The 27,162-nt window shown below is 37.4% G+C and overlaps 1 protein-coding gene across 3 annotated transcripts in view; it reads left to right on the top strand.

Moving 5' to 3' along the window:
* Window positions 1-8,948: 8,948 nt before the first annotated feature.
* ATF7IP2 (activating transcription factor 7 interacting protein 2) overlaps window positions 8,949-27,162 on the top strand; it is a 68,573-nt gene continuing 50,359 nt past the window's right edge. For 2 of the 3 annotated variants that reach the window (XM_065924319.1, XM_065924317.1), the window contains exons 1-3: window positions 8,949-8,994; window positions 23,110-23,966; window positions 24,991-25,115. In XM_065924319.1, the coding sequence (XP_065780391.1) occupies window positions 23,120-23,966; window positions 24,991-25,115 (972 nt within the window). In that variant the 5' untranslated portion in view covers window positions 8,949-8,994; window positions 23,110-23,119. Of the gene's footprint in view, window positions 9,316-23,109; window positions 23,967-24,990; window positions 25,116-27,162 lie in introns of all 3 variants that reach the window. The other variant, XM_065924318.1, reaches the window with a different exon arrangement.

Consider the following 27,162-nt stretch of genomic DNA (forward strand, 5'->3'; position numbering starts at 1 on the left):
ACCAGATCAATATCGGGAAAAGAAACAAGAACAAGTCATAAAGAACATAATTTCCCGGTTACAGGAGACCCCTGAGCCTTACAAACGCCTAGACCTCCTTTCCCAATTACGGCCTCTCCTAAAACCTCTCTCTAACAACAAACACCTTACCTGCCTTCTCAACTCTTCCTTCCAATTCTTCCAGTACACACAACACACATCCCAGTGTTGAATACGCATGTCACTGTCTCCCTCACCACACACGGCAATTCCCTTACCCTCAACCTGGCTGTCACAGGGCAACTATACTTCCCCTCCCCAACAAAAAACTATACAACTCACTGGGCCAGTTTCTGACAATGTCCTTCTCTCAGCCTCTTCAAACCTAACTTGTATCATGAAGTTATATAGAAAATTAACAATTAAATTAAAAGGGACTATACATCAAAGGGACATTGCTAACAGTCTAACAGAGATTAACAATTAATCTAATTAATTAGATATTTAATCTAACAGAGATTAATTAGAGATTAGTCTAATCTAGTCAGAGATTAATCTGAGACAACCAGACCTTTACTTCCAATCTTTGTTTGCCATCTGTGAGGAGGGGGTTTCCATGGAGACCTGGTTTTTCTTTAACAATGGTTTCCTTATTCTGAGGTTGTTGATGTTTCTCCCACCTATCTTTTTTTTTTTTCCCCAGTGGGTTTTGTCATACATTGATATGAATCAGCCATAGAGTTACACGTATTCCCCATCCGGATCCCCCCTCCCACCTCCCTCTCCACCCGATTCCTCTGGGTCTTCCCAGCCCACCAGGCCCGAGCACTTGATACAAGCATCCCACCTGGGGTGGTGATCTGTTTCACCATAGATAATATACATGCTGTTCTTTCGAAACATCCCACCCTCACCTTCTCCCACAGAGTTCAAAAGTCTGTTCTGTACTTCTGTGTCTCTTTTTCTGTTTTGCATATAGGGTTATTGTTACCATCTTTCTAAATTCCATATATATGTGTTAGTATACTGTAATGTTCTTTATCTTTCTGGCTTACTTCACTCTGTATAATGGGCTCCAGTTTCATCCATCTCATTAGAACTGATTCAAATGAATTCTTTTTAACGGCTGAGTAATATTCCATGGTGTATATGTACCATAGCTTCCTTATCCATTCATCTGCTGATGGGCATCTAGGTTGCTTCCATGTCCTGGCTATTAGAAACAGTGCTGTGATGAACATTGTCTCCCACCTATCTTGATTACAGCTTGTAATTCATCCAGCTGGCATTTCTCATAATGTCCTCAGCAGAGAGGTTAAACAAATAGGGTGACAGTAGACAGCCCTGTCATACTCCTTTCTTGATCTTGAACCAACCAATTGTTCCATACAGGGTTCTAACTGTTGCTTCTTAATCCGTATACAGGTTTCTCAGGAGACAGGGAAGATGGTCTGGTACTTCCATCTCTCTAAGAGCTTTCCACAGTTTGTCATGATGCACACTGTCAAAGACTTTAGTGTAGTCGATGAAATAAGGATAGATATTTTTCTGAAATTCCCTCGCTTTGTCTATAATCCAGCGGATGCTGGTAATTTGATCTCTAGTTCCTCTTTCTTTTATAAACCCAGCTTAGACATCCAGAAGTTCTTGGTTCACATTATGCTGAAGCCTAGCATGCAAGATTTTAAGCATGAATGCTGCTGCAGTAGCAGCCCCAATATAGCCTTGTCTGAATTTCATGTCTGGTCTCTTAAATTTCTATTGACTAAGGAGGCCAAGAACCTTGGTCAGTCACAGACTAGCAGTATCTTTGACATCTAGGAAGCCTAGTTGCTGTAAACCCCATATTATCTTTTCTTTACATGCACTATTATATACACAGTAATACAAGTGAAAGGTAGGATCCTAAAAGGCAATGGTTAATTTTGCCTAAGAATAAACACACTTGCTTAGACAACCCTTTGTATCTATATCTCCTCTATCCTCCCCCAAACCAATGCACAAACACACACAACATGTGCTCAAAGGAGTCGTTTGGCCAAATTAATATTTCTTATTAATCTGAACAAAAAGATATTTACAAAATATTATTTTACTACCTCTACTTTTAATATATATTAGGCACTTCAGAACATCTAGCAAGACTAGATATTTTTAAATAGTACTTAGCATTGTCAACTATATATAGTGAGGAATAAAATACACATATGGAACAGTGGTTTTACTAGGAAAATATCTTCCAAACTTGGCCAGTCTGGCAGAGAAGCTTCTTCTCTTCCTCCTCATACCTTCTGCTCCATGTCCTCTAAACAACAGAAAAAAACGTGGACATTGTGTGCACCTAATGTGGCTTCTAGAGGTCATCTTAACAACACCATTTCAAAAAGACATTCCAGAAGACAATTTTATGATTTTTTTTTAAACAAATGGCTCTGTAAAAGTCATGTGATTTTCCTTCTTTAAATTAAAAAAATTTTATGTAGATTCTTTAAAGTTTTTATTATTTTTGTTACACTGTTGCCTCTGTTTTGGTTTTTTGGCAGTGAGTCATGTGGAATCTTAGCTCTCCGTTCAGGGACTGAACCTGCACCTTCCACATTGGAAAGTGACGTCTCAACTGCTAGACCGCCAGGGAGGTCTCCAAGTCGTGTGATTTTCTAACCCTGCTTCACCATATGATGGGCAACCGCTTTACAGCTGGAAGGCCTAGATGTAGCAGAAGTCTTCGTTTGAAAGGTTGGGGGAGAAGTGAAGAGCAGCGTTTCTATAATCTATGTACAGGTTTTTCATAAATGGCCAGCAAATCTCCCTCAAGGATGGTGGGCACCTCCTATTGGCCCAATGCAGTGTGTGTGTGAGTGTGTCTGTGTGTGTGTTAGTCACTCAGTCATGTCCAGCTCTTTGCAACACCATGGACTGTAGCCCTCCAGGCTCCTCTGTCCATGGGATTTCCCAGGCAAGAATACTGGAGTGGGTTGCCATTTCCTCCTCCAGGGGATCTTCCCGACCGAGGGATTGAACTCGTATCTCCTGCACTGGCAGGTGGATTCTTTACAGCTGAGCCACCTGGGAAGCCCAGCCCAACACAGTATGCTATTCTGTTATCTCTGGCTTCCAGTGTCAAGACCCAAGGGTCACCAGTGCCCCAATTATAATTGCCACAGTTCACTCCGGGCCCTGAAAAGCTTCATTCACATTGTTTGGGACCAGTCAGTCACCTCAGGTGCTGGATTGGTGTGATAACTTGGCTTGACATTGAGATGGCCAAGCTTACGCCAGCCTAGACCAGCCTTCTCTGCCCTGGGTGCCCTTCCAGTGGTCACCTTTGTTCTTGCTCCACCAAGCATATCACCCCAAGACCCCATGTCCTCTGCAGCCTGGTGGGGGTTCACCTCGGCCCAACCCAGATAGGGCAGCCTCTGAGCCTTGAGGCCAGGCCCACAGATGCCTGCGGCCATCAGGGCATAGGGATGGAGGAATCCCTGCTGCCTTGGGACCTTGGGGCAGACGCAAGGGATAGGTGGGGATGGGTGTGGGAGGTGGCGGGGCTGGGGGTGGGGTGGGAGGAGCTAAAGCCCTAGGTCTTGCTGGGCTTCTTATCTTCTGTTTGCCAGAAATTGGGGCAAAATTCCCCCTCCTCTTTTTAAACTGCAACAGAGCTTCGTCTGAAGTTGTTATCATTAAATGACCTTGTGCTTCCACCTCAAAATTTCAAGTTATTCTGAATCCACAGGATCTTAGTCAGTGCACTAGGGAGATGGAAGGAAATGTTATTTTTCAATTGGTACTTTTTTCTTAATGTTTGGGCTACTTTGGGTTTTCTGTTACTTGCAAAACATCCTAACCGATAAAAGTCCAGTCCTTTCTTCCTGGAACAACTTCCCTTTTAGACCAACTTCCTGTGAATCCAACATTTGGCAATTATTGCCAAATTTTAATACACAGTTACCATTTATTAAAGCATTTTTTCCCACTTATGGTTCCTTAATTTACAGAACAAGGGACCAAGACAGAAGGGTATTCATTGCATAACATGTATAAAAGAAAGTAGGAGGGAGCATCGTGCTAGGTCTAAAAGTTGGGAATTAGCTAAATAAGTTACTGTACATCTGTACAATAGAATATGGTGCCCTAGTTTTTAAGAAGAATGAGCTAGGTTAATGCAGACATAGAAAGAATGTCATGATATTATGTCTTAAAAAAAAAAAAAAACAACAGCAATTATTTATTTGGCTGCGCCAGGTCTCAGTTGCCGTACATGGGATCTTCAGTTGCGGAATACAGATTCTTTTACGTGCAGCATGTGGGATCTATTTCCCTACCAGGGATTGAACCCAGGCCCCCGTGCATTGGGAATATAGAGTCCTAGCCACTGGACCAGGGAAGTCCCAAGGTGTTATGTCTTGACTGATAAACAGAATGGTAGGATGGGCCCATTCATGTACTTATTAATAAAAACTCTAAATTTGTACATGCCCTGTGAACAGATGTGTGTATATATGTGTGTTTAAGTAGAAAAAAGCTGTAAAGTCATGGTAGGAAGCTTAGAGTGGGATTGTAGGTAAGTTTAGTTGCGAACGTGCGTATGTGCATGCTAAGTCACTTCAGCTGTGTCTGACTCTTCGCAATCCTAGAGACTATAGCCCACCAGGCTCCTCTCTATGGGATTCACCAGGCAAGAATACTGGAGTGGGTTGCCATGCCCTCCTCCAGGGGATCTTCCCGACCCAGGGATCCAACCTGGGTCTACTGTGGCTCCTGCACTGCAGATAGATTCTTTACCACTGAGCCATCATGGAAGCCCTTAGATGCGAACAGGGGATTTCAAATTTTACTGTGTAGAATATGCTTGTATATGGTTTGTGTTTTATAATGATGCATACAGATAGTCATTGGGTACATTTTAAAAAAATCAAAATCATTTAGTGGGTTTGTGGTGATGGTTTTTTTATTTTTATTTTTTGAGGTGATAGTTTTAAAATCAGCCCACAATTTCTAAAATACTCCTCCATGTAAAAGGTAAAATTTAATTCCCCTCCTCTTGATGCTCCAGGCTAAGTTGTACTTTCCTGCTCAGGACTGGAATCAACTATTTTTCTTAGAAGCTCAAGCTTCTTGGAGTAGAAAATAACACAAAGACTGAAACTTGGGGGAGTTCACTGCCTTGAGATTGGTCATTATTTCTTGGATTTTTCAATGGGGAAAGTTAGAAATGCATATTTCTTTTGCTTTCTAAAGAGAAAATAGATTATGAATGCACAGTGTATAAAAAAGTTATTCGGATGAAGGTGCTTTCATGGTGTGATGAATATGCAGTTTCTCATTCTTTTTTTTCTTCAGTTGCTTTTTAAAAATTTAGTTGCTAAGGACACAGGACACATCATCAAATAATTTGTTTCTTTTCGTAATGAATCTTCTATTTTAGTTAGAAAGACAGAAACAATTATCCTCTCTTTTTCTAATATAGTTACTTGTCTCTGAATCATTCAAATTAAATTGAGTTGTTGCATAACCAAAATTAGTATCTTTTTTTGGTCTAACTAAATATTTTTAAAATAATATTTTGAGACAGAGAAGTAAAAAGAATAAAAATATTCTAGAATCTCAGCCCTCAGAAGATTACCACTAATATTTTTAATAAAAATTATACATATACATGCTAATTGCTCATGGATTGGAAGACTCGATATTGTTAAGATGTCAATGCTCTACACTTGTCTACATATACAATACAATCAAAATCAATATCACTGTGGTTTTCTTATGTAAAGTGACAAGTGGATTCTATAATTTATATGGAAATGAGAAGAACTTGGAATAGGCAAAACAATTCTGAAAATGAAGAACAAAGTTGGAGGATTTATACTCTCTAAATTAGAGGCCTACTATAAAGCCACAGTAATCAAAACTATGGGATATTGGCATGAGGATAATTATATAAGTCAATAGAAACAATGAGTCCAGAAATAGACTTGTACATGGTTAAATTGCTTTTTGGCAAATATGTCAAGCAATTCAAAGAGGGAAAAGAACAGTCTCTTCAAAAATGTTATTGAAATGAGAAAAATAGTATGAACAAAGAAGTGAATCTTGATCCTACCTTATACTATCAACAAAAATTAACTCAACATTGATCTAGATCTATATATAAAAGCTATATTTATAAAATGTCTAAAAGAAACATAAGTGTGAATCATTGTCATGTTGTTGACTGTTGGGGTTCTGCAAACTATGGATTGCTGACCAAATCAGAGCCACTATCTGTTTTTGTAAATAAAGTTTTATTGAGACACAGACATGCTCATTCAATTAAATATTGCCTATACTTGCTTTCACACTACAGGAGCTGACCTGAGTAATTATAACAGAGACCTGGTGGCCCACAAAGCCTAAATTATTACTTGTTTTTTTTGTAAACAAAAAACTCCTATGTATCTTGGCTCTTCCATTACCTCTTTGGAAAAGCCTCTCAGAGCTATCTGAGAGGCTGTATCCAGGCTTACATCCTCAGTAAAGCCCCAAATAAAACATACTTCGCAACTCTCAGGTTATACATTTTTTTCAGTTGACATCTATAAGGATGTAATAATGTTACCACAATCATCCCTGATTTCAGTAATGTGACTGAATTCATTCTAAATTCCTTATTTGGTTCCAATTCACTTGTCTCACCCTTCTTCCACACCACCCTTCTCTTTCAGCAACTCTATATATACTCTTTAACTATATTCAAAATTGCTATTTTCTGAAAAGATCAAATTTGTGGGTGGGGTGGGGGCTGCAAGAAAAGGGGTAGGGAAGCAACAGGAATAAGATGAACCAAGTCAAAAGGTACAATCTTCCAGTTATAAATAAGAATAGGGATGTAACATACAACATGCTAAATACAATCAACACTGCTATATGTTCCAAATCTGGAAAGGAGTACATCAAGGCTTTATATTGTCACCCTGTTTATTTAACTTACATGCAGAGCATATCAGGCAAAATGCCAGACTGGATGAAGCACAAGCTGGAATCAAGACTGCTGAGAGAAATATCAATAACCTCAGATATGCAGATGACACCACCCTTATGGCAGAAAGCAAAGAAGAACTAAAGAGCCTCTTGATGAAAATGAAAGAGAAGAGTGAAAAAGTTGGCTTAAAACTCAACATTCAGAAAGCTAAGATCATGGCATCCAGTCCCATCACATCATGGCATCTGTTTCCATCACTTCATGGCAAATAGATGGGGAAACAATGGAAATAGTGAGATATTTTACTTTGGGGGGCTTCAAAATCACTGCAGATGGTGACTGCATCCATGAAAGTAAAAGACGCTTGCTCGTTGGAAGAAAAGCTATGACCAACCTAGGCAACGTATTAAAAAGCAAGGACACTACTTTACCAACAAAGGTCTGTCTAGTCAAAGCTATGGTTTTTCCTGTAGTCATGTATGGATGTGAGAGTTGGACTGTAAAGAAAGATGAGCATGGAAGAATTGATGCTTTTGAACTGTGGTGTGGAGAAGGCTATTGAGAGTCCCTTCGACGGCAAGGCGATCCAACTAGTCCATCCTAAAGGAAATCAGTCCTGAATATTCATTGGAAGGACTGATGCTGAAGCTGAAACTCCAATACTTTGGCCATCTGATGCAAAGAACCAACCCATTGGAAAAGACCCTGATGCTGGGAAAGATTGAAGGCAGGAGGAGAAGGGGATGACAGAGGATGAGATGGGTTGGATGGCACCACTTACGTGATGGACTTGAGTTTGAGTAGGCTCCAGGAGTTGGTGATGGACAGGGAAGAGTTGGACAGGATTGAGTGACGGAACTGAACTAAAATATATGAAGTTTTTAAAGAGTAAATTCTAAGAGTTCTCATCACACACACAGATAACTTTTTCTATTTCTTTAATTTTGTATTTATATATGATATCCATTAAATTTATTGTGGTAATCATTTCTCGAGGTAACTCAAATCATAATGCTGTACACCTTAAATTTATACAAGGCTGCATGTCAATTATATCTCAATAAAATGGAAGAAAAATTATTTTATGAATCAAAAAACTGTGTAAAGAATAGCAATATTTTACATTTTTCCCAGTTTCCCTAGTGTTTGACATAAAACAGCTGGATTCTCATGTTTCTGCATTCAACTTGTAGCAAAAGACTTGTTAATTTCCTAGGAGCTTCTGGAAAATTCGATTTAACTTCTTGAGACTATGAGAATTAAAAAGGCCAGTAACATCTTCCAATTGTTAAGAAAATAGCTTGACTTTATAGACCTCCAGGGATCCCTGGACCACATTTTTGGGAACCAATTGGATTACGGTACTTATTTCTATGAATAATCTATTTCTAGATCGTCCAATTTTGGCTCTTTTTTCTCGTAGCCAGTAGTTACTAGTACAAAGTAGGCAGCTCTGTGATGAGGAGCCCTTAAACTAGATCAAGGGTGCTTAATTAGAGAATTCATTTTAATCACTAAAAAAGCGGTTATCCGGCAGCAAAGTAGGTCTCCTGACGTGTCACGCGGCCTAGCGTGGCAATTCCGTTTAGAAAATGCAAAAAAATACTACCACTGGCCTGTGTCTTAAAATTTAAGTTGTCAAAAAAACCTAAATCGAGATCTACGGAATTTTTTTGAAGTATTTTAAAAATTTAAATGCCTGCATACGGGCCACCTGTTTCTGTAAATAGTGATTTTCGGAAAACTTTCAGACACTCAAATGCAAGGCCTGGACCAGGAGCCTGGTCGCGCGACTTGAGGATGATCCAACACACTGACAGAAAGTCGCGCGCCTGGAGGCTAACTCTCCGCACCCCTCAGCCGACTTCCACTTCCCTGCCCCCTCCACCAGGTCGCCTCTGATTGGCTGGGCTGCCGCAAGTGCGCTCTGCCATTGGCCAGAAGTCCGTCGGAGGTGGGGCCAGAGAGACTTACCTCAGTCAGTTCACTGGAGAGCGTCATTTTGCCCGGCGGTTGCAGTCCCCGGAGTTAGATCTTGCAGCGCGGCGCCGCTTTAGGTACGTTGGAACCGGGCGAAAGCCCCGCGCGAGCGGCGGTTGGCCGGGACCGCAGTTTCTCTGGCGCCGCGTGCCTTCCTGAGGGCCGGTCCCCGGAAGCCTCGGAGCGCTGCGCAAGCCGGGCGGTTTTGGCGGGGTTGACTCCAAGGCGTATGGAGACGCTGGGGCGCCGACCTGGCTGGGAAGACGCCGGCGAAGGGCGGAAGGACGTGTCCCCTCCCGCTGTCGGAGCGGGCGGCGAGCGAAGCGGGAGTAGCGGGCGGCGGCGTGTGCAAGTCGGGGGTGCGGAGGCACGTCCCCTCAGGGTTTGGTACTCGGCGAGTAAGTACGAGCTTGGGGCCCGACGGGGCTACTTTTAGAAACTGACGGAGAAAATGTAGTCCCTCGCCCCATCTTTGGGATTCCGTTGCCACATTTCCAGGAGCTGTTTTAGTTATAATTTATCTGAAGAAACCAGGGACCAGAAGTTGTGTTCTTGTCCTGGCGGCGGGGAGGCTTTCATTGATGTGTGTTGTTCGAAGGCACTAGAACATTTGATGCCCAAATGCCTTTTTAAATTAAAGCACCTGGAGCACAAACGTGTGACGTACTCCTGTGGAGCTCATCCGTGTAGGGATGCTGTGATTGAAGGATGAAAGCCGTGTACCAGCAGGCGTGGTTCTTTAACACAGTTTATTTTTGAGTAAGTTTAAAAACAAAACAAAACACAAAAGACCATATCCTGCTTCTCGGCCCCCGCCCCCCGCAACTTACTTTCTCCAAATGCCCCTCCCCCACCTACTTTCTCCTTTTTGGCAAAGTTCAAGAATGTGTTCTGTACAGAGGAAGCAGTTATTTTACTTTTTCTCTCTAAAATCTCACTGTGCCTGTCAAACTGACTTCTATGTTGAAGATGAAATTTCCAACATTGTAAGCCAGCAAGTGTTGCTGCTTTTGTGAAGAGCTAGTATTCACTGCTCTAAAGACTTATGTATGGTCAAGACCTAGGAAAAGATGATCGTACAGAATAATTCATTAGAAACAAAATGTTAAAAAGTAGAAGAATTATGTGAAGTCCAGTTAAGCGGGCTGTTATACTAAATTGGGATTTAATACTCTTTTCATGATGATTTTGTCATGTATTTACTTATAGCCAGTAAAATGATCTGCGACATAAGTATTTGCCAAATGGGAAAGAACATTCAAGATAATTTATATCACAGGAAAGCTATTGAAAAAACAAAAATGAAGCGTCCGGCTGAAGGACTAATTACACTGAATTCAGCTCTTCTGAAGTATGTCTTAGTTTATTCATCTTGCAATATATTTTTGGAAATGTTGAGTCTGACCATAATCAAATTAATCTACTTAACTCTCAGTCTTATCTGCAGATTTTTACAGACTACATCCTAAGATTGACTTCTGCCTCAACAGAAATGCATGAACAGTGTTATTGGAAATGATTTGCATCCTTTAAAAACTGGTGTATCTAGGTACATCTTGAATTTTCTGCTCTGCTTTCCTTATTGACTCTTGTACTTCATCTCAACCTTCAATTCTACTGTATGTACTTTCTACATGGTATCTTGAATTCTGGTCTGAAAATATTGCATGATCCCTGCATTGTTGCCTGTGCATATCATGTAGTTCTGTTATAACGGATGTGTACAGATGTATTTCATTTGATGTAATCAAATTTTAAATAACGTAGTTGTTAAAAATAAAAATAAACTTTGATTTTAAATGCACAAGAGTATTCTCATTAAGTTGAATGAGATTATTACATATAAAATACAAATAACCATATTCTATCTTATTCTGTTTCATATTCTTACATCATTTAAATACTTATTCTATTCTCTGAGGCTTAATTAAACCTCGACCCACACCTTTCAAATGCATTACTAGAGATTCAGGTAACTTTGTATCCCTTTTTACCTTTACCAATCTAAGTAGGACAGAAAGCTTGTAGTCAGGCCATATCTAGAGGGAAGTGAACTGTCTCAATTGGGTAGATAATTGAATACAGTGTTAATTTTTGAACTTCTTATTAAATTTCTAGGGGTATAAGGGGTGTTTGTATATAGATAACTAGAGGTATTATATGTATCTATTAAATGGGGTACATTAGTATATGTTTGAGATTTTACGGTGTATAGTGCTGCTTATGGTATAGTTACTGCAAAAGTTACTGAGGTCTGTTCTGGTCCTCTATTAAGGAAAAAGCAGCATTAAATAAAGCTTCTACATGAAAAGCATCTCGCTGAGAATTTAAAAATAAGACACATCTCAGCCCACAAAGATCATGACTAAAATATATATTTCTAATGGGAAATTCAGATGAGGAAGTAGTTCTCTTAGGGAAAGATGATTGCTGAAGAAATGATCTTTAAACATGACCTTAAAGCGAGTGGAGAATAAGGGAGGATGTTGGTGTATGGCAGTTTTGATGAGTTTGAAAAAAGTTAAGGCTAGATTTGTAGGAAATTTGGAGATAAAATTTGATAGCTTTAGGAAAAAGGAAATACAAAAAAGATAAAGCAATTATGATTCTCTGGTTATTTGCTTGTAACAACTCAAGTATTGATTTAATTATATGTGATAAAAAGGTGTATAGATATAGAAAAGAGCTAAATTCTCATTTGTAAGTATGGAGTATGATAGTGGCTAAAATTTGTAACTCAGGAAATACGAGTGAGCATATTTTAAAATACTGAGATTAATTAAAAGTTACGTTAGTTAAAAGTGATTACCTTGGGCAGTGAGTGTTGACAACCAGCTATTTCATTGTGAACATTTTATACTGCTTAATTTTATGCTATCACATAGATAAAGAAAATTTTTAAGTAAAAGCAAAATTCTCCTGGCACTTAGAAGGTGTTAATGCTACTGGTCCGTGGACCACACTTAGAGTAGTAATAATATTTATGCTCATTGTAAGACCTGACACAAGTTGGTCATGTTTTGTCATTTTCTTGATCATTGTATATCCCTTAACAGTAACCTTGGCATATCATAGTGTCTGATTTTTTACTTGTGATAGGAGATTTCTTTGAGTCTTAAGATCCTTGGTTGGCTCCTGAATTGTGTGTATGTGTGTGTTTTTAAACTTTTTTTTTAAAAGTTATACAACCTATCTTAGATTCATTTTGATAATTTAAATGTAAAAGATAACAATGGTACTTTATTTAGTATTGATAACATATTAGGGTAGTATTTCAACAAGAAGCAACCCAAGTGAGAGATATTTTGTAATGAAGAAAACCAGTCCATCACCAGAAGTACAGAAAATAAATGCAATCATTATATACCCATAGTTTTAAAGTTTATAAGGAAGGGGAGAGAGTGATTTAATTGAAAGAAATAGACAAATTGACAACAGTAGTATACCACTCTGAAACATTGTTAATAACTGGAAGAATATGGACAACACAGCGAAGAAATTTGAACTGGTTGACATCAACATAGAATAACACTGCACTCAGCAATGTTGGAATACATGTTCTACTCAAATACAGGTGGACCTTTTGGAAAAATTAGTCATGAAAATAGCCTCAACAAATATTACAGGATTGAAATTATTCAGAAGATTCTCTAATTACAGTGGACTTGAATTAAGCTAACCTTAAACAACAAAAATGCAACTTGGAATTCTGCAATTGCCTGGAAATTAATGTATTTCTAAATAATGGGCAGATCAATATTTACCTCCACAGAAGGAATTACAATGGAAATTAGAAAGTATTTCAAACCAAATGAGAATCAAGAGGATTCATCAGAATTTTATGAGACTCAACTAAGGTACAGCTTAGGATATTTTGTAGCTTTAAATGCAAAAGAAAAGAAAAAAGGGGAACGTGACTGAAAGTTAAAGATATGAATTTTCATCTCAATCTGGAAGAAAATCAGGCCTGAAGAAAACTGAATCATTGGATATCTCTCGTGGTCCATTGGTTTGGAATCCTCCTGCCAGTGCAGGGTACACAGGTTCAGTCCCTGGTCCAGAAGATCCACATGCCATGAGGCAGCTAGGCCCCTGCACTAAAACTACTGAGCCGGCCCTCTGGATCCCATCAGCTACAACTACTGAGCATACTTGCCGTAAATTCTGAAACCCTTGAGCCCTAGAGCCTGTGCTCCACAACAAGAGAACCCATCACAACTAGAGAAAGCTTACCATGCACCAACAAAAGACAGCCCAGCAAAAAGAAAAACTTGAATCATAAAACTAACAGGAAATGATGAAATGTTTGGAACACTACATGTAATAGAAAACTGGAAGTCAGTGCTATGAGAGTATTGATTAAATGGATAAAAGTCTAGTGATCAAAAAAAGGAAAAAAACACATCCCTTATATCAGGAATTAAAAGAGACATCGCTACAGATCTTGATTACATTGTAAGTGTAATTAGAGGATATTATGAAGAACCTTATAAACCAGGAATTCTGTTAAGCTTTGAAGTATGGAAAAACAAAATTAACAGAGAAAGACAAAATATGGATGATCCTGTATTTTAAAAATTTCACTCATAATTGAAACCTTTATCACAAACTTAAGTCCAAGCCCAGATGGCATTATGATGAATTATTTCTAGAATTTAAGGAAGGAGTAATACTACTTGGAAAGACAAACTCATCAGAATTTTTTTTAAAAAAGACAACAGTTTTTTATATGAATCCTGAATAACTTTGATTTCAAAACCTGATAAAGAAAAGCTATGACTCATCTTACCATTGATACAAATTCGTAAACAAAATGTTACTGAGTTGAATACAGGAACATGAAGCAAATTTTTTTTTAAAGGACATATTATGACTAACAGGTTTATTTCAGGAATAGTCTAGGTTTAATATTTTGAGAGCTCAACCATTATACAAATTAATTTGGGAAAATGAGGTTATATGATCATCTAAACATGAAAAGGATAAAGTCACAAATATATTGATAAAACCTTCTGGGAATAGAAGGATATTTTATATTTAATGGTGTTAGTGAAACCACATACCCTCTTCAGGATTGATGATGAGAGACGAATGCCCATTAACAGCATACCTATTCATAGCATACTGTAGGTTCTAACTAATGCAGTAAGGAAATGAGAATTAGTACAGAAATAGGAAGTTCAAAAGAATATATTAGGTTTAATAAGTGAGTTTAATGAATTATAGATAGCAATTATATTTCTCTATTGAGGCAGAAAAAAATGAAGTTTAAAATGATGCCACATAGAAAGCATTAAAAAATGAATACCTATGGCAGTAAAGGAATAGAGGAACAACAGACATGAAACATGTAAAACAAAAAATAAAATGACAGCCATTAATCCAACTATATCAATATCAAATGTGAATGGATTAGACAATTCAAATACCAGATTGTCAGACTGAATGAAACATAGCATCCAAGTATATGCTATCTGTAGGAGACACAGTTAGTTTGAAAGATACAATTATGTTGACAGTAAAAGGATTTTAAAAAGCTGTGAATAGCAACCATAAGGAAACTAGAGTAGGTATACTAATTTAAGACAAAATAGTCTTTAAAGATTAGAGGTAAAAGGGGACATTTTATAATAAAAGTTGCAGTCTTGTAGGTAGTTAATGAGAAAAATATGCAACTAAGAACAGCACTAAAATAGGTGGAATGAATACTGACAAGAATGGAGAAATAGAAAATTCAACAATAATGGTTAGAGACTAAAACACTTTCTAAGTAATAGATCAGTTAGAAAAGACGTGAGTAACTCTATGAACCAACTAGACTGAAGAAGCATCTTTTGAACATTCAGCCAAATGAAAGCAGAATATATTCTTCTCAAACGTACATAGAAAAATTTCCAGTATAGATATTATGTTAGGCTGTAAAATCTCAACACGTTTTAAAGGACTGAAATCACAACAAAGTATGTTCTCTGGCCATTCTCTGGAATGAAATTAGAATTGAAGAAGCACAAGAAATTTGAGAAATTCACAGCCATGAGGAAATTAAACAACACTTTCCTAAATATTAATAACTGATGGTCAAAGAAGAAATCATGAGAGAAGTTAGAAAATACTTTGACATTAAAGAAAATGAAGACAACAAAACATTTCGGGTGCAAATAGTTTCCCTTAGGAAATTTGTAGTGATAAGTGCCCGCTTTTTTTTTTTTTTAAAGACTTCAAATCAATTAACTTTTAACTTTAATAAAAAAAAAATAAGAAACTGAACCTAAATAGAATGAAGAAAGTAAGAATTAGAGTGGAAATTATTAATAAAATCAAGGAAGAAAAAAGTAAAATTAAGGAAATCCAAAAGTTGTTTTCAAAAAGATCAACAAAATTGACAAATCTTTACCTAGAGTGACCATGAAAAAGACTCAAATTACTAAAATATCGAATGAAAGGGTGCGTTACTACTGATCTTGCAGAAGTTAAAAAGATTGTAAGAGACTACTATAGAATGATTCACTTACATACCAATCAATCAATTGATGAATTGGACAAATTCTTAGCAAGACTCAAATGAACAAAACTGACACAAGAAGAAATAGAAAATCTGAAAAGAGATTGAATTAAAATATAAAGGAAAAACTCATTATCAGATGGTTTTACTGTTGAATTCTAACAAACGTTTAAAGATAGCAATTTTCTACAAATTTTTCCAATGAATAAAAGAGGAAGGCCAGTATTATCCTGCTAACAAATCAAAGAGATTACAAGAAAACTACAGAGCAATATCTCTTTATGAGTAGGTGCAAAGATTGTCAACAAAATGCTAGCAAGTTGAATCCAGCAATGTCATGACCATGTGAGATTTATACCAGGAAAGCATCTTTTTCTCTGGTGCTCAGCCTTCTTTATCGTCATGATCCAACTCTTGCATCCATACATGACTACTGCAGAAACCATAGCTTTGACCATATGGATCTTTGTCAGCAAAGTGATGTCTCTACTTTTTAGTATGCTGTCTAGGTTTGTCATAGCTTTTCTTCCAAGGAGTAAGCATCTTCTAATTTTGTGACTGCAGTCACTGTCAGCAGTGATTTTGGAGCCCAAGAAAAATCTGTCACTTTTTCCTCCCATCTATTTGCCATGAAGTGATGGAAGCACAAGCTGGAATCAGGATTGCTGGGACAAATAGCAATAACCTCAGATATGCAGATGACACCACCCTTATGGCAGAAAGTGAAGAAGAACTAAAGAACCTCTTGATGAAAGTGAAAGAGGAGAGTGAAAAAGTTGGCTTGAAGCTCAGCATTCAGAAAACTAAGATCATGGCATCTGGTCCCATCACTTCATGGCAAATAGATGGGGAAACAGTGGCTGACTTTATTTTTCTGGGCTCCAAAACCACTGCAGATGGTGATTGCAGCCATGAAGTTAAAAGACTCTTACTCCTTGGAAGGAAAGTTATGACCAACCTAGACAGCATATTGAAAAGCAGAGATCATTCTGTTGTTTTTGAGATTGCACCCAAGAACTGCATTTTGGAGTCTTTCGTTGACTATGAGGGCTACTCCATTTTTTTTCTAAGGGATTCTTGCCCACAGTAGTAGATGTAATAGTCATCTGAATTGAGTTTGCCTGTTCCTGTCCATTTTAGTTAACTCATTCCTAAGATGTCAGTGTTCACTCTTGCATCTCCTGCTTGACCCCATTTAATTTAACTTGACTCATGGACCCAACATTCTAGATTCCTATTCAGTATTGTTCTTTACAGCATCAAACTTTACTTTCGCCATCCAGACATATCTACAACTGAGCATTTCTCCTTTGTCCCATTCTCTTCATATTTCATGGAGCTATTTCTCCGCTCTCCCCCAGTAGCATATTGGATACCTATTGACTTGGGGGGCTTATCTTCACATGTCATATCTTTTTGCCATTTCATACTGCTCATGGTGTTCTCAAGGTAAGAATACTGAAGTGGTTTACAATTCCCTTCTCCAGTGGACTGCATTTTGTCAGAACTCTCCATCATGACCTGTCCATCTTGGGTGGCCCTGCACAGCACAGCTCATATCTTTATTAAGCATGTGTAAACCTATGGAAAGCAAATGTATACCTTAAAAAAATAGGACATTTTCACACTAAAATGACATGGAGATAGCATAAATAAGAAAATGTAAAACATAACAGCAGCAAGTTATAAAAATCTGAGGACATAAAACCATGTGTAAAGTATTAATGTGTGATTAATTAATATGATAAATGCAAATTGGATTAAATTCTCCTATTAAAAGACAGATTCATTTGTTTAAAATATTCTCAATAAATTTTGTAGGGAACATCTAAAACAATTTGGTGAGGTGGACAATATATTCAACTGAATTACATCATTAGATAAAATAGAATAAAAGGAGCAATTAGGTTAGGTTTTTAAAGTTTAAAATTAACAATGTTTTCAAACAATTACAGGCATACCTTGCTTTATTGCACTTAATTGTTGCTTCACAGATACTATGTTTTCTACAAACTGAAGGGTTCTGGCATGCTTGCTTCGAGCAACTCTGGGCACCATTTATTTGACAACGTTTGTCCAGTGGTGTCTGTCGAATTTTGGTAATTCTTATAATATTTCAAGCCTTTTAGTTATTTTATTTGTTATGGTGATCTGTGATCATTGACCTTTGACATTCCTATTGGAATTGTTTTGGCATTTTTGGGGAGTAAAGTATTTTAAAATTAAGGTATGTACATTGTTCTTTTAGTCTGTTGTACACTAAGCATGCGTACTAAGTCGCTTCAGTCATGTCTGACTCTGTGACCCTATGGATTGTAGCCTGCCAGACTCCTTTGTCCAGGTGGCACTAGTGGTAAAGAATGCACTTGCCCATGCAGGAGACTTAAGAGACTTGGGTTCAGTCCTTGGATTGGGAAGATCCCCTGGAGGAGGGCACAGAAACCCACTCCGGGCTTATTTGCAGCAAAGGATTCAAGCTAGTTGAAAAGTCAGCATGGTGATGTCAGTATTCCCCAGTTAGACTGAGTTATGGGCTTCCCAGGTGGCACTAGTGGTAAAGAACCTGCCTGCCAATGCAAGAGACATCAGAGATGCAGATTCAATTCCTGGGTCAGGAAGATCCCCTGGAGAAGGGCATGGCAACACACTTCATATTCTTGCCTAAAGAATACCATGGATAGAGGAACCTGGCAGGTTGAAGTCCATAGTGCCTCACAGAGTTGAACACAACTGAAGCAACTTAGCACACATGCATGCATGCATTGCTTTTTATGCTTCCATTCTCTCAACCTCTCTACAACATGGAAGCCATTTCTTCACCTTGTGGGCAGTTACCAGTACAGGTGAGCCTTGACAACTTTGGGGTTAGAGCTACTGACCCTCCACACGATCAGAAATAAGCATATAACTTTATAATTGGCACTTCTCAGACTCAACCAACTGTGGATGAATCCAGTAGTACAGTAGTATATATTCAGTGAAAAAAATCTGAGTATAAGTGAATCCATTTGTTTCAAACACATGTTGTCCAAGTGTCAGCTGTACTTTTCTGAGCCTTTTGCAAGTTTTATTTGTATGCTGAAGCATTTTGATGCAGAGGTTTTCCTAAGTATCTAAAGTTTTATCAACTACAAGTTGCACACTGTTACGAAGTATTTTTTCTGTAAACTTTATGAGTAATTCACTGTGAAAAATCATACCAATTATATGTTCATTCTGAGTTCTGCATTCCTCTTATATTTTTATCATTGTGATCATTGTGCAGCCCATAGTGTAACTCCATGTTCTCCAATAAATTAGATCAGAAAGCATCTCTACTACCAGTAGACCTCCGTATTTTATGCATTACCATGGGGTAAGGAAGTTCTCAAAGAAGAGAGATTACGTTTTAGCATAAAAGGAAGTAGTCGATAAGTCTTTTCTCTATTAAAATTAGGAGTAAAGACTAACCACAGAATGAGAGAATATACCCATAACTCATAGCAAAGGGTTATTTGTATATATAGTATATTCATAATTTATTGAGTTCTCTTTAAAAATAAGACAATGTAGTAGAAAAAAATGGGCAAGACATAACCAGGAATTTTGCAGACAGGGAAACAGAGCCAGTAGACATGAAAAAATACCAGTAATTAGTGAAATGCAAATTAAGGCAGTGAGATGCACATCTGTGTCCAAGTAGATTGATAAAAATTAGGTCTAGCAATACCAGGGGCTCAAGAGAATGTGATAACGGTTACTTGTACACACCTCCTGCAGGGACATAAATTGGTACAACTACTTTGGAAAGTAAGTTGGCTCTCTTGAGAACTTGAAAATTTGTGTAACTTATTGCTACCCAACAAACCTACTCAAGAAATGCTTACAGATATACCCTTTGAAGCAAATATGTTCACAGGAGCAGTGTTATTAAGAAAAACAAAAAAGATAAAAATGGAAATGACTCAAATATCCTTCATAGGTAAATGAACAAACAAATTTTGTTTTACTGACCTAGTGCTTTATTATAATGTCATGAAAATGTATGAAGTATTGCTGTATATAATCACATGCATAAAGTAGAGGAATATAAGTGAAAAAACAAGTATTAGGAAACTATAGTTTGCCCAGAAGTAAGTATAATCAAACTTCATTGTTTTCTCATGACATTTGTAGTGAAACTATAATTCGTAAAAGGCAGTAGATGTATAAACTCAGCAATCAGGTTACAGATTACCTCAGGATTGCACAGTATGGAAAACATAGGTAAATGCAAGTTGCTAATCATATTTGGTTAAATGGTGGATGGATCAGAGATACTCAGTATCTTCAGAATGTTATTATACATTATAATATGTATTACATGTATTTTTTAAATTTGTTTCTTTTTTATCACACTGGGGCTTCACTGCTGTGTGCAGTCTTTCTCTAGTTGCAGCAAGCATTGACGTCTCATTGCAGTGACTTCTTGTGGAACAAGCTGTGGTGCAGGCTCCATAGTTACGGCTTGCTGGCTCTAGAGCACTGGCTTAGTTGTGGCACAGAGGCTGGTGTGCTCCACAGCATGTGGGATCTTCCTGGTGTGTGTGTGTGCATGCTCAATTGTGTCAGACTCTTTGGGACATTATGAACTCTAACCCACCAGGTTACTGTGTCCATGGATTTTCCAGGCAGGAATATTAGGATAGGTTGCCATTCCCTTCTCCAGGGTAGCTTCCCAGTCCAGATATTGAACCTGTGTCTCCTGCATTGTCAGGCGGATTCTTTACCTCTAGACCACCAGGGAAACCATACATGTCTTTATGCACCAAATGTAGAAGCATATTTATCTCAAAGGTTTTTACAGCTTTTCGCTAGTTTGGGATTTTTCCAAAGATCCTGAAAAGGACCACAGCAGTGTGTTCCCTTAGTTGGTGTTTGCAAGGTTTACAGAAGTAAGATATTTTAACTGTAATCATATAAGACTGTTGTGTCTCATTTTAATTTCATCTTACCCTTGCTTTACCTAGCAAAAGAATTGCTTCAGGCATTTTGTGATTGGGGATATACTTGGTCTGTCTTTAATAGGATACATTTGTGGCTCACAGTCACTGTTGAGTGTGTTCAGTTACTACTATCAGCTTTATTGTGGTGGGAATGTGTTCTGTGGTGCCTGGCACCTGGAGTATCTGAGTAGTGAAAAAGCTGAAGATTGTAATTTATGAAGCCAGAAGATAGGGGAAATTTTTTCCAATTATTTGATGTTTAAAATTTTAACTAGGGAATTTAGTTCTCATAGATTTCCCCCAAAAGATAACTTTTATTAGAAATATATTCAATAACACATTCAAGTATAGAAATTCGCTATACATATTTTTCCTTTTGATAGACCTCTACCTTTCAAATAGAACAGATTTTTTTTTTTTTTTGGTTGTTTTTAAATGACACAAAGCTGTAGAATTATCAATAAGAACTTATATTTTTAGATGAAGTTGATTGTTTTATACATCCTGATTTTTGGTTTAAAATTAATCAGCCCAGAACAGATGGACAAACTGTGGCATATTCAAATGATAGACTACTGTACAGCAATGAGAAAGAATGATCTACAATTAAACAGAGCATGCATGAATCTCACAAACATAAGGAAGAGTGAAAGAAGCCAGACACTGCTGCTGCTGCTGCTAAGTTGCTTCAGTCATGTCCGACTCTGTGCGACCCCATCCCTGGGATTCTCCAGGCAAGAACACAGGAGTGGGTTGCCATTTCCTTCTCCAGTGCATGAAAGTGAAAAGTGAAAGTGAAGTCGCTCAGTCGTGTCCGACTCTTTGCGACCCCATGGACTGCAGCCCATCAGGCTCCTCTGTCCGTGAGATTTTCCAGGCAAGAGTACTGGAGTGGGGTGCCATTGCCTTCTCTGAAGCTGGACACTAAAAAGTGCTTATTATGTAATCTCATTTATATAAAATATAAAAGTGGCTTAAATTCATCTATGCTGTTAGATTGCAGGCTACTGATCACCCCTGGGAGATGGGGAACCAATGACTAGAGGGAGAAGTATGAGGGGGCTTCCGGGGGACTGGAATTATTATTTTTTTATTCTTTTATTTCTGTAAACTTTTTAAAGAGTAGTTAGACTCACAGCAAAATTAAGAGGAAAATAACAGATTTCTCCTAGATCCCTTGCCCCATACATGTATAACCTCTGCCATTATGAATATCCCCTACCAGAGTGTGGTGTATTTGTTGCAACTGATGAATCTATGAATCATTCTCTTTTTGATCTAGATTCTAGTTAAAGGGGTGTATTCAGTTTGTGAAAATTCTTTTAACTGTGTACACATGATATGTGCACTTTTCTGTAGGTAATATACTCAGTAAAAAAAAAAAAAAAAAAAAAAAAGTTTAGAAAAGAAAAAAAACAACAAAAAACCCCCAAAATAAAAGAATTAAAAATTAATCAGGCTTGCTCTAGAAAAGACTTGGTTTCTCCATTTTTTCTATGGTGAATATTATAAAAACTGTATTTATAAAGAGGCAATCAAATATAGATTCAAATAGGGAAAGTAGAACTCTATCTTGTATCAGGCCCTTAATGAAAGTGTGCTATTTTTCTGGATTTTCTGATTTTTAAGTATGCATGACAGGTTTTTGAAATTTGAATTTATGGTTTTTTTTTCCCCTTCTTTTAAGTAAGATTCACTCAGCCTTCAGGTCTCAAAAATCCTGGAATTGTTCCTGATCAAATGATATACTGAATGAAAAGAATATATATAGGCAATGAAAGCTTCAAGTAAGAAAATAGATAAGGATAAATAAAAAAATTATTCAGGTAGCTTTGGCTGGGTTTGTTGTTGTTTAGTTGCTAAGTTGTGTCCAAATCTTTGCAATCCCATGGACCTTACCCCACCCCACTGGGTTATTTCTACCTTGAAAGGTCTTAGACTCTGTCTTTGAATTTAGTAAGTGTGCTCTATAGTTTGTTAGGTAACTAGTCTACCATGTTTTATATAGTTGTTTGTTTTGCTTATATTTGCCTTGTAATTTGGCAGTTTTCTTCTAAATCATTTACCTATCTATGGTTTAGATTGGACTTAATATGAGTACTTAATGTGAATAATCAGAAATACAGATAAATACTGTTTTTCTCTGCTATGTAGTAGATTTTTATTTAACAAATAATTCAGAATTAAGAATGTATTGAAAACTCATTTTGTTTTCTTACTTGAACTAGCATCATGTTGTGTATCTTAGTGCTCATTTCATACTGATAACTGTTGGGAATCAGCTTTTGCAATACCATTAATTTGGAAATTGGAATATTAGGAAAGCTTTAATAAAGGTGCCTCGTGATACAGAAAATGGAATATTCCATGCAAAACATTGTTTATCTGTTTTTATGAAAAAATGTTTGAAGTATGGCCTGCTTGGATTATTTAAATTAGAACTCAATGGTTATAGTAGTGAGGTATCATAACAAAAAGTGGCCTGATAAATGATCAGACTTAGTATCAAATAAAGGCTTACTGGCAGTATAAATTTTGGCTTTATATAGTTAGAGTTATAGAACAATGTTTAATTATCAGTGACACAGATGAAAATGAATGTAATTTTCAATAAAAATAGTTATCTAAATCTGGCACATAGTCTCAACATTATTTTAATATTGTAAATAAATGTTAGCGTTTGTCTGTTAGAGAAATGCATTCAAATATGGTATTTTGCATTCCAGCATATGAAAGATGGCAAGTCCAGATGAAAGTAAACGGAAGATTTTAAAAGCCAAGAAAACAATGCCTGTAAGTTGCCGGAAGCAAGTAGAGATCCTGAATAAGTTGAGGAATGTTGAAGCACTAAAAACAGCAACAATTGAGAATAATATACCAAGTGGTAATGAGAATTCAAGTACTGCTGTCATAAGTAGCAAATGTAGACATTCTGAAAATGATGCTTCCTCATTGAACTCCATCAAAAATTCAGTATGTGAACCAAAAAGTAAAGAATTTTCTCAGAATTTAATAAAACCACTAGAAATTACTGATTCGGAAACAAGATTGGAATACACAGAAGAACAAGTTGTGTACCCTTATGAAAAGCCAAGTAAAACAGTTGAATTTCCCAGGAAACTCTTTATACACGAGGCAAAAGATTCACAAAATACTACTGAAAATCATTTTGAATGTCAGGCAAGTGTAACAAGATCCTTTTTTGAACATGAAGAAGATTGTAATCTGAAATCCATTTGCCATTTATCCAGTGTATTGAGTGGTATAGTTCAAATTCCAAAGTCTACAAAAACAAATACCTTGGATGATAAGAGAATTGACAAGATAGTTTCCTATTTAGAAGCAAATTCCAGTGCTGAGTTATATGATAAAAAGCAAAGTGACATTTTAATTTTCAGTTCAGATGACCCTTTTGTGCCTGCTGATAAAATACCTAAGTTGGTGAATTCAGTCATTTCAAGTAACTGTGCTGATGACATTTTGAAAAGTGAAGAATCCTATAGAAACTGTCTTTCCAGCATTTTAAGTTGTGAAAATTTAGACGCAAAGTGGCTGTCCTCACTTGACACTGATAGTAATAACAGTAAGTGAATACTTATGTATCTCTTGGAGAAATTAAAAATAGTTACTTTGCTTGGGGGAATTTCATTATCTCAGATATAGATGCAGTCGAATCCTTATAGACAGGAAAACAGTAAATGATGACAATAATTATTTCAGAGTATCTTGTTTCTGAACCATTCTTGGCAGTGATGGGGAATGGTATCCTCTGTCTCCAAAGGGAAGTAAGTTCTGGCAAAGGAGGAATCAATCACTTTACTTTGAAAGTACAACAGGATTAAAAGGTAGTTTATAGAAATTGTTTGCTTCATTGACACCTTTTCTGTTTTTGGAGTTTTATTAATAAGAAGGCTAGTTGAGAGAGTGGGTTTTTTAAAATAGTTGATGAACCCATTTCTTTCTGTAGAATTGACCTATATATCACATGCCAAGTATAAGCTGATAGATAATAAGCATACATATGCATACAGGCTTGTGTGTATGTAGTGTAAGAAATACATCAAATAATTAACCAGTGAAGTTTTAGGATTATAGAATCATTAAAATAGCAGAAGTAAATTATATTAAAAGTAGGGTGTTTTATAGCTTAATGAAATACAAGAAAAAAATGATTTCACAGGAAAAATATATTTGTTTTCTTGTCTCGGCTACAGAGTAATCATTTAACAAGGTGAATTTTAAATTGCTTAAAAGTAATAGTAGAGTCATCTATTAAAAATATGTTGGACTGCCTGAATAACTATAAAAATAATGTAAGACCACTCAAGTAACTGTAAATAGAAGATCTAATGCTATAATTTGTTCAGTTATTATTAAATAAGCATTAAATTGGTATTAAGTAAGATGGGAGGAAAGTATATTCTAGAACAGTACTAAGATTTTTTTTTTAATTTGTTGGAATTTTTTATACAATTACATTTTCTAAAAAATGCTCCTGTGGTCATATTTTAGTTTTTAAATTTGCTTACGGGTCCCTAAATTAGAAAATCCCCCTGTTTCTTTCATTAGAGGAAATAATATCATCTCTGATCTTTCATTTTCCCAAGGCCATAATCAAAAGAAGAGGATGTTTTCAGAAAACAAAGAAAATGTTAAGCGTGTGAAAACTTCAGAGCAAATTAATGAAAATATTTCTGTAGCCCTGGAAAAGCAAACAGCTTTGCTGGAACAGGTAAAATATTGGGCTTAAATATTTGCTTCAGAAGCTTACTTTTGATGAGTAAAAAATAGTAAAAGTTAATTGATTTACACAGTGGGTACAGATAACTTTCATGAAAACTGAATTAGCAGGTGGAGGTGTTGCAGGAAGGGGGACCCCTTCCAAGACCCGAAACTGGGCTCTTGTCTAACACTCGGAACTGAATTGTCCAAGGAGACACATGTGCTGAAAAAGCAAGAGATTTTATTGGGAAGGGCACCCGGGGGGAGAGCAGGAGGGTAAGGGAACCCAATAGAACTGCTCTGCCGCCTGACTCGAAGTCTGGGGTTGTATGGTGGTTTTATGATGATGGGATTAGTTTCCGGGTGGTCTTTGGCCAATCATTCTAATTCAGAGTATTTCCTGGTGGTGCACAGCATCACTCAGCCAAGATGGATGCTAGTGAGAGGGATTCTGGGAAGTGGACGGACACACAGTGTCTCCTTTCATCCTTTCCTGAACTCTTCCGGTTGGTAGTGGCTTATTAGTTCCATATTCCTTTTCAGGATCTCCTGTCATAAAACAACTCATGCAAATGGTTACTATGGTGCCTGGTCATGGTGGGTGGTTTCAATCAGTGTGCTTCCCCTAACAGCTCCTCCCTGAGAGACTTAATACTCAAGATACTTCTTGGGATTTGGGGCAGAGGTCTCTTTCTTCTGTAACTTCTTCCTGCTGTGCATGGGCATAGGCCTGCCTAGCAGAGTGAAAGTCTCTCTCTACCTGACCTAAGTCAAGGTATTTTTTTGCCTGAAACCAACATTCAGCCTTGTAATAACAGCAATTTAGTTTGAAACTGTTGGCTCCTCTCAGAGATAAAGTAGAAAGGGGCCAAACAGGAAACTTAACAGGATGATCATCACTGGTCCCCAGAAACAGGAGGCAACATTTGGGGTGAGGTCTGCAGGGTTTGTGACTTTTTTTTTTTTTTTTTGGTTGGTGGTGAAGCAACAGGACTGTGCTCCAGGAATCTTCTGTTTAGTCTGAAGTTACCATCCTCCACCTGGGTGGGGGCTCCAGTTCTGTAGAACTCAAAGACATTGTTAGGCGTATTTCTTTGAATAGGAACCAGGACCCTGTCTGGAGGCTGTACCACTATTTGATTGTTTCTCCTCTATTTCCATATCCCCTCCCTTCCCTGATTAGCAACTGTTTGAATCTGCCTTTTGGAACCAGGGAAGGTCAAGGAGGCTGAATGAAGCCTATATTCCTACAGATAAGAAATGGAGAACACACAACAGATCTGTACTCCAGAGCCCCACAGAGTCCTGCTCAATTTTAATTTAGGGAACAGGGCAACTATGACTGTACTATCTTCTGTCAAAATGGGGCATAGGACTGCCTCAGCTTGGAGAATAGACACTGAATTGGAAGTATTCCTGAGCTCCAAGTCCTAGATCTGAGCCTTGAATGATTAAAATCTCAATCCCTTGGTCTGCCATTTTGTTGTAACAGACCCAATTAGTAGCTGGAGGAGGGATAACTGGAATTTTAATAGACAAATCGCATTTCTTTTTAGAAGAATAGGCCTGAAACCCAGTCTGGACCTGGCACTTCAGGGAGACTTGTAGCCAGTTAGCCAGTTGCCTAGTTTTATAAAAAGTAAGGTTGCAGTTATTAGCTTCCAGCAGACATTGTTTTGAGAATGGTGGCATCTAAGCTTGACATTACTCAGAAAACTCAAATGTTTAGCAATACACATCTGATCTGAAATTACACCCATAGTAACACCTGGTTATTTCCCAGGATGTCTGAACCATATAGCTACTCTATTTTAACTTTTAATTGTAAAGTTTTCCTTAATAGCCAAAGCAGATTGTCACCATTAATGACATCAGTGTTTTTCTAGGTATGAGAAGATGCAAGAAATGGAACTGGTATAATCTTCTCCTGAAAATATCTAACTATCTGAAGGCCTGTTCTGCCAGTTTTTCTCAGAGCACAGAGTGCCTCATTCCTGATTTTCACCCTGAACTCCTTTCAGGGGTGTTGAAAGTCAGCAGTTGCAGTGGCCATGATT

The sequence above is a fragment of the Muntiacus reevesi genome, chromosome 2 (genome assembly GCF_963930625.1).
Source record: "Muntiacus reevesi chromosome 2, mMunRee1.1, whole genome shotgun sequence".
In the NCBI taxonomy this organism is placed as follows: Eukaryota; Metazoa; Chordata; class Mammalia; order Artiodactyla; family Cervidae; genus Muntiacus; species Muntiacus reevesi.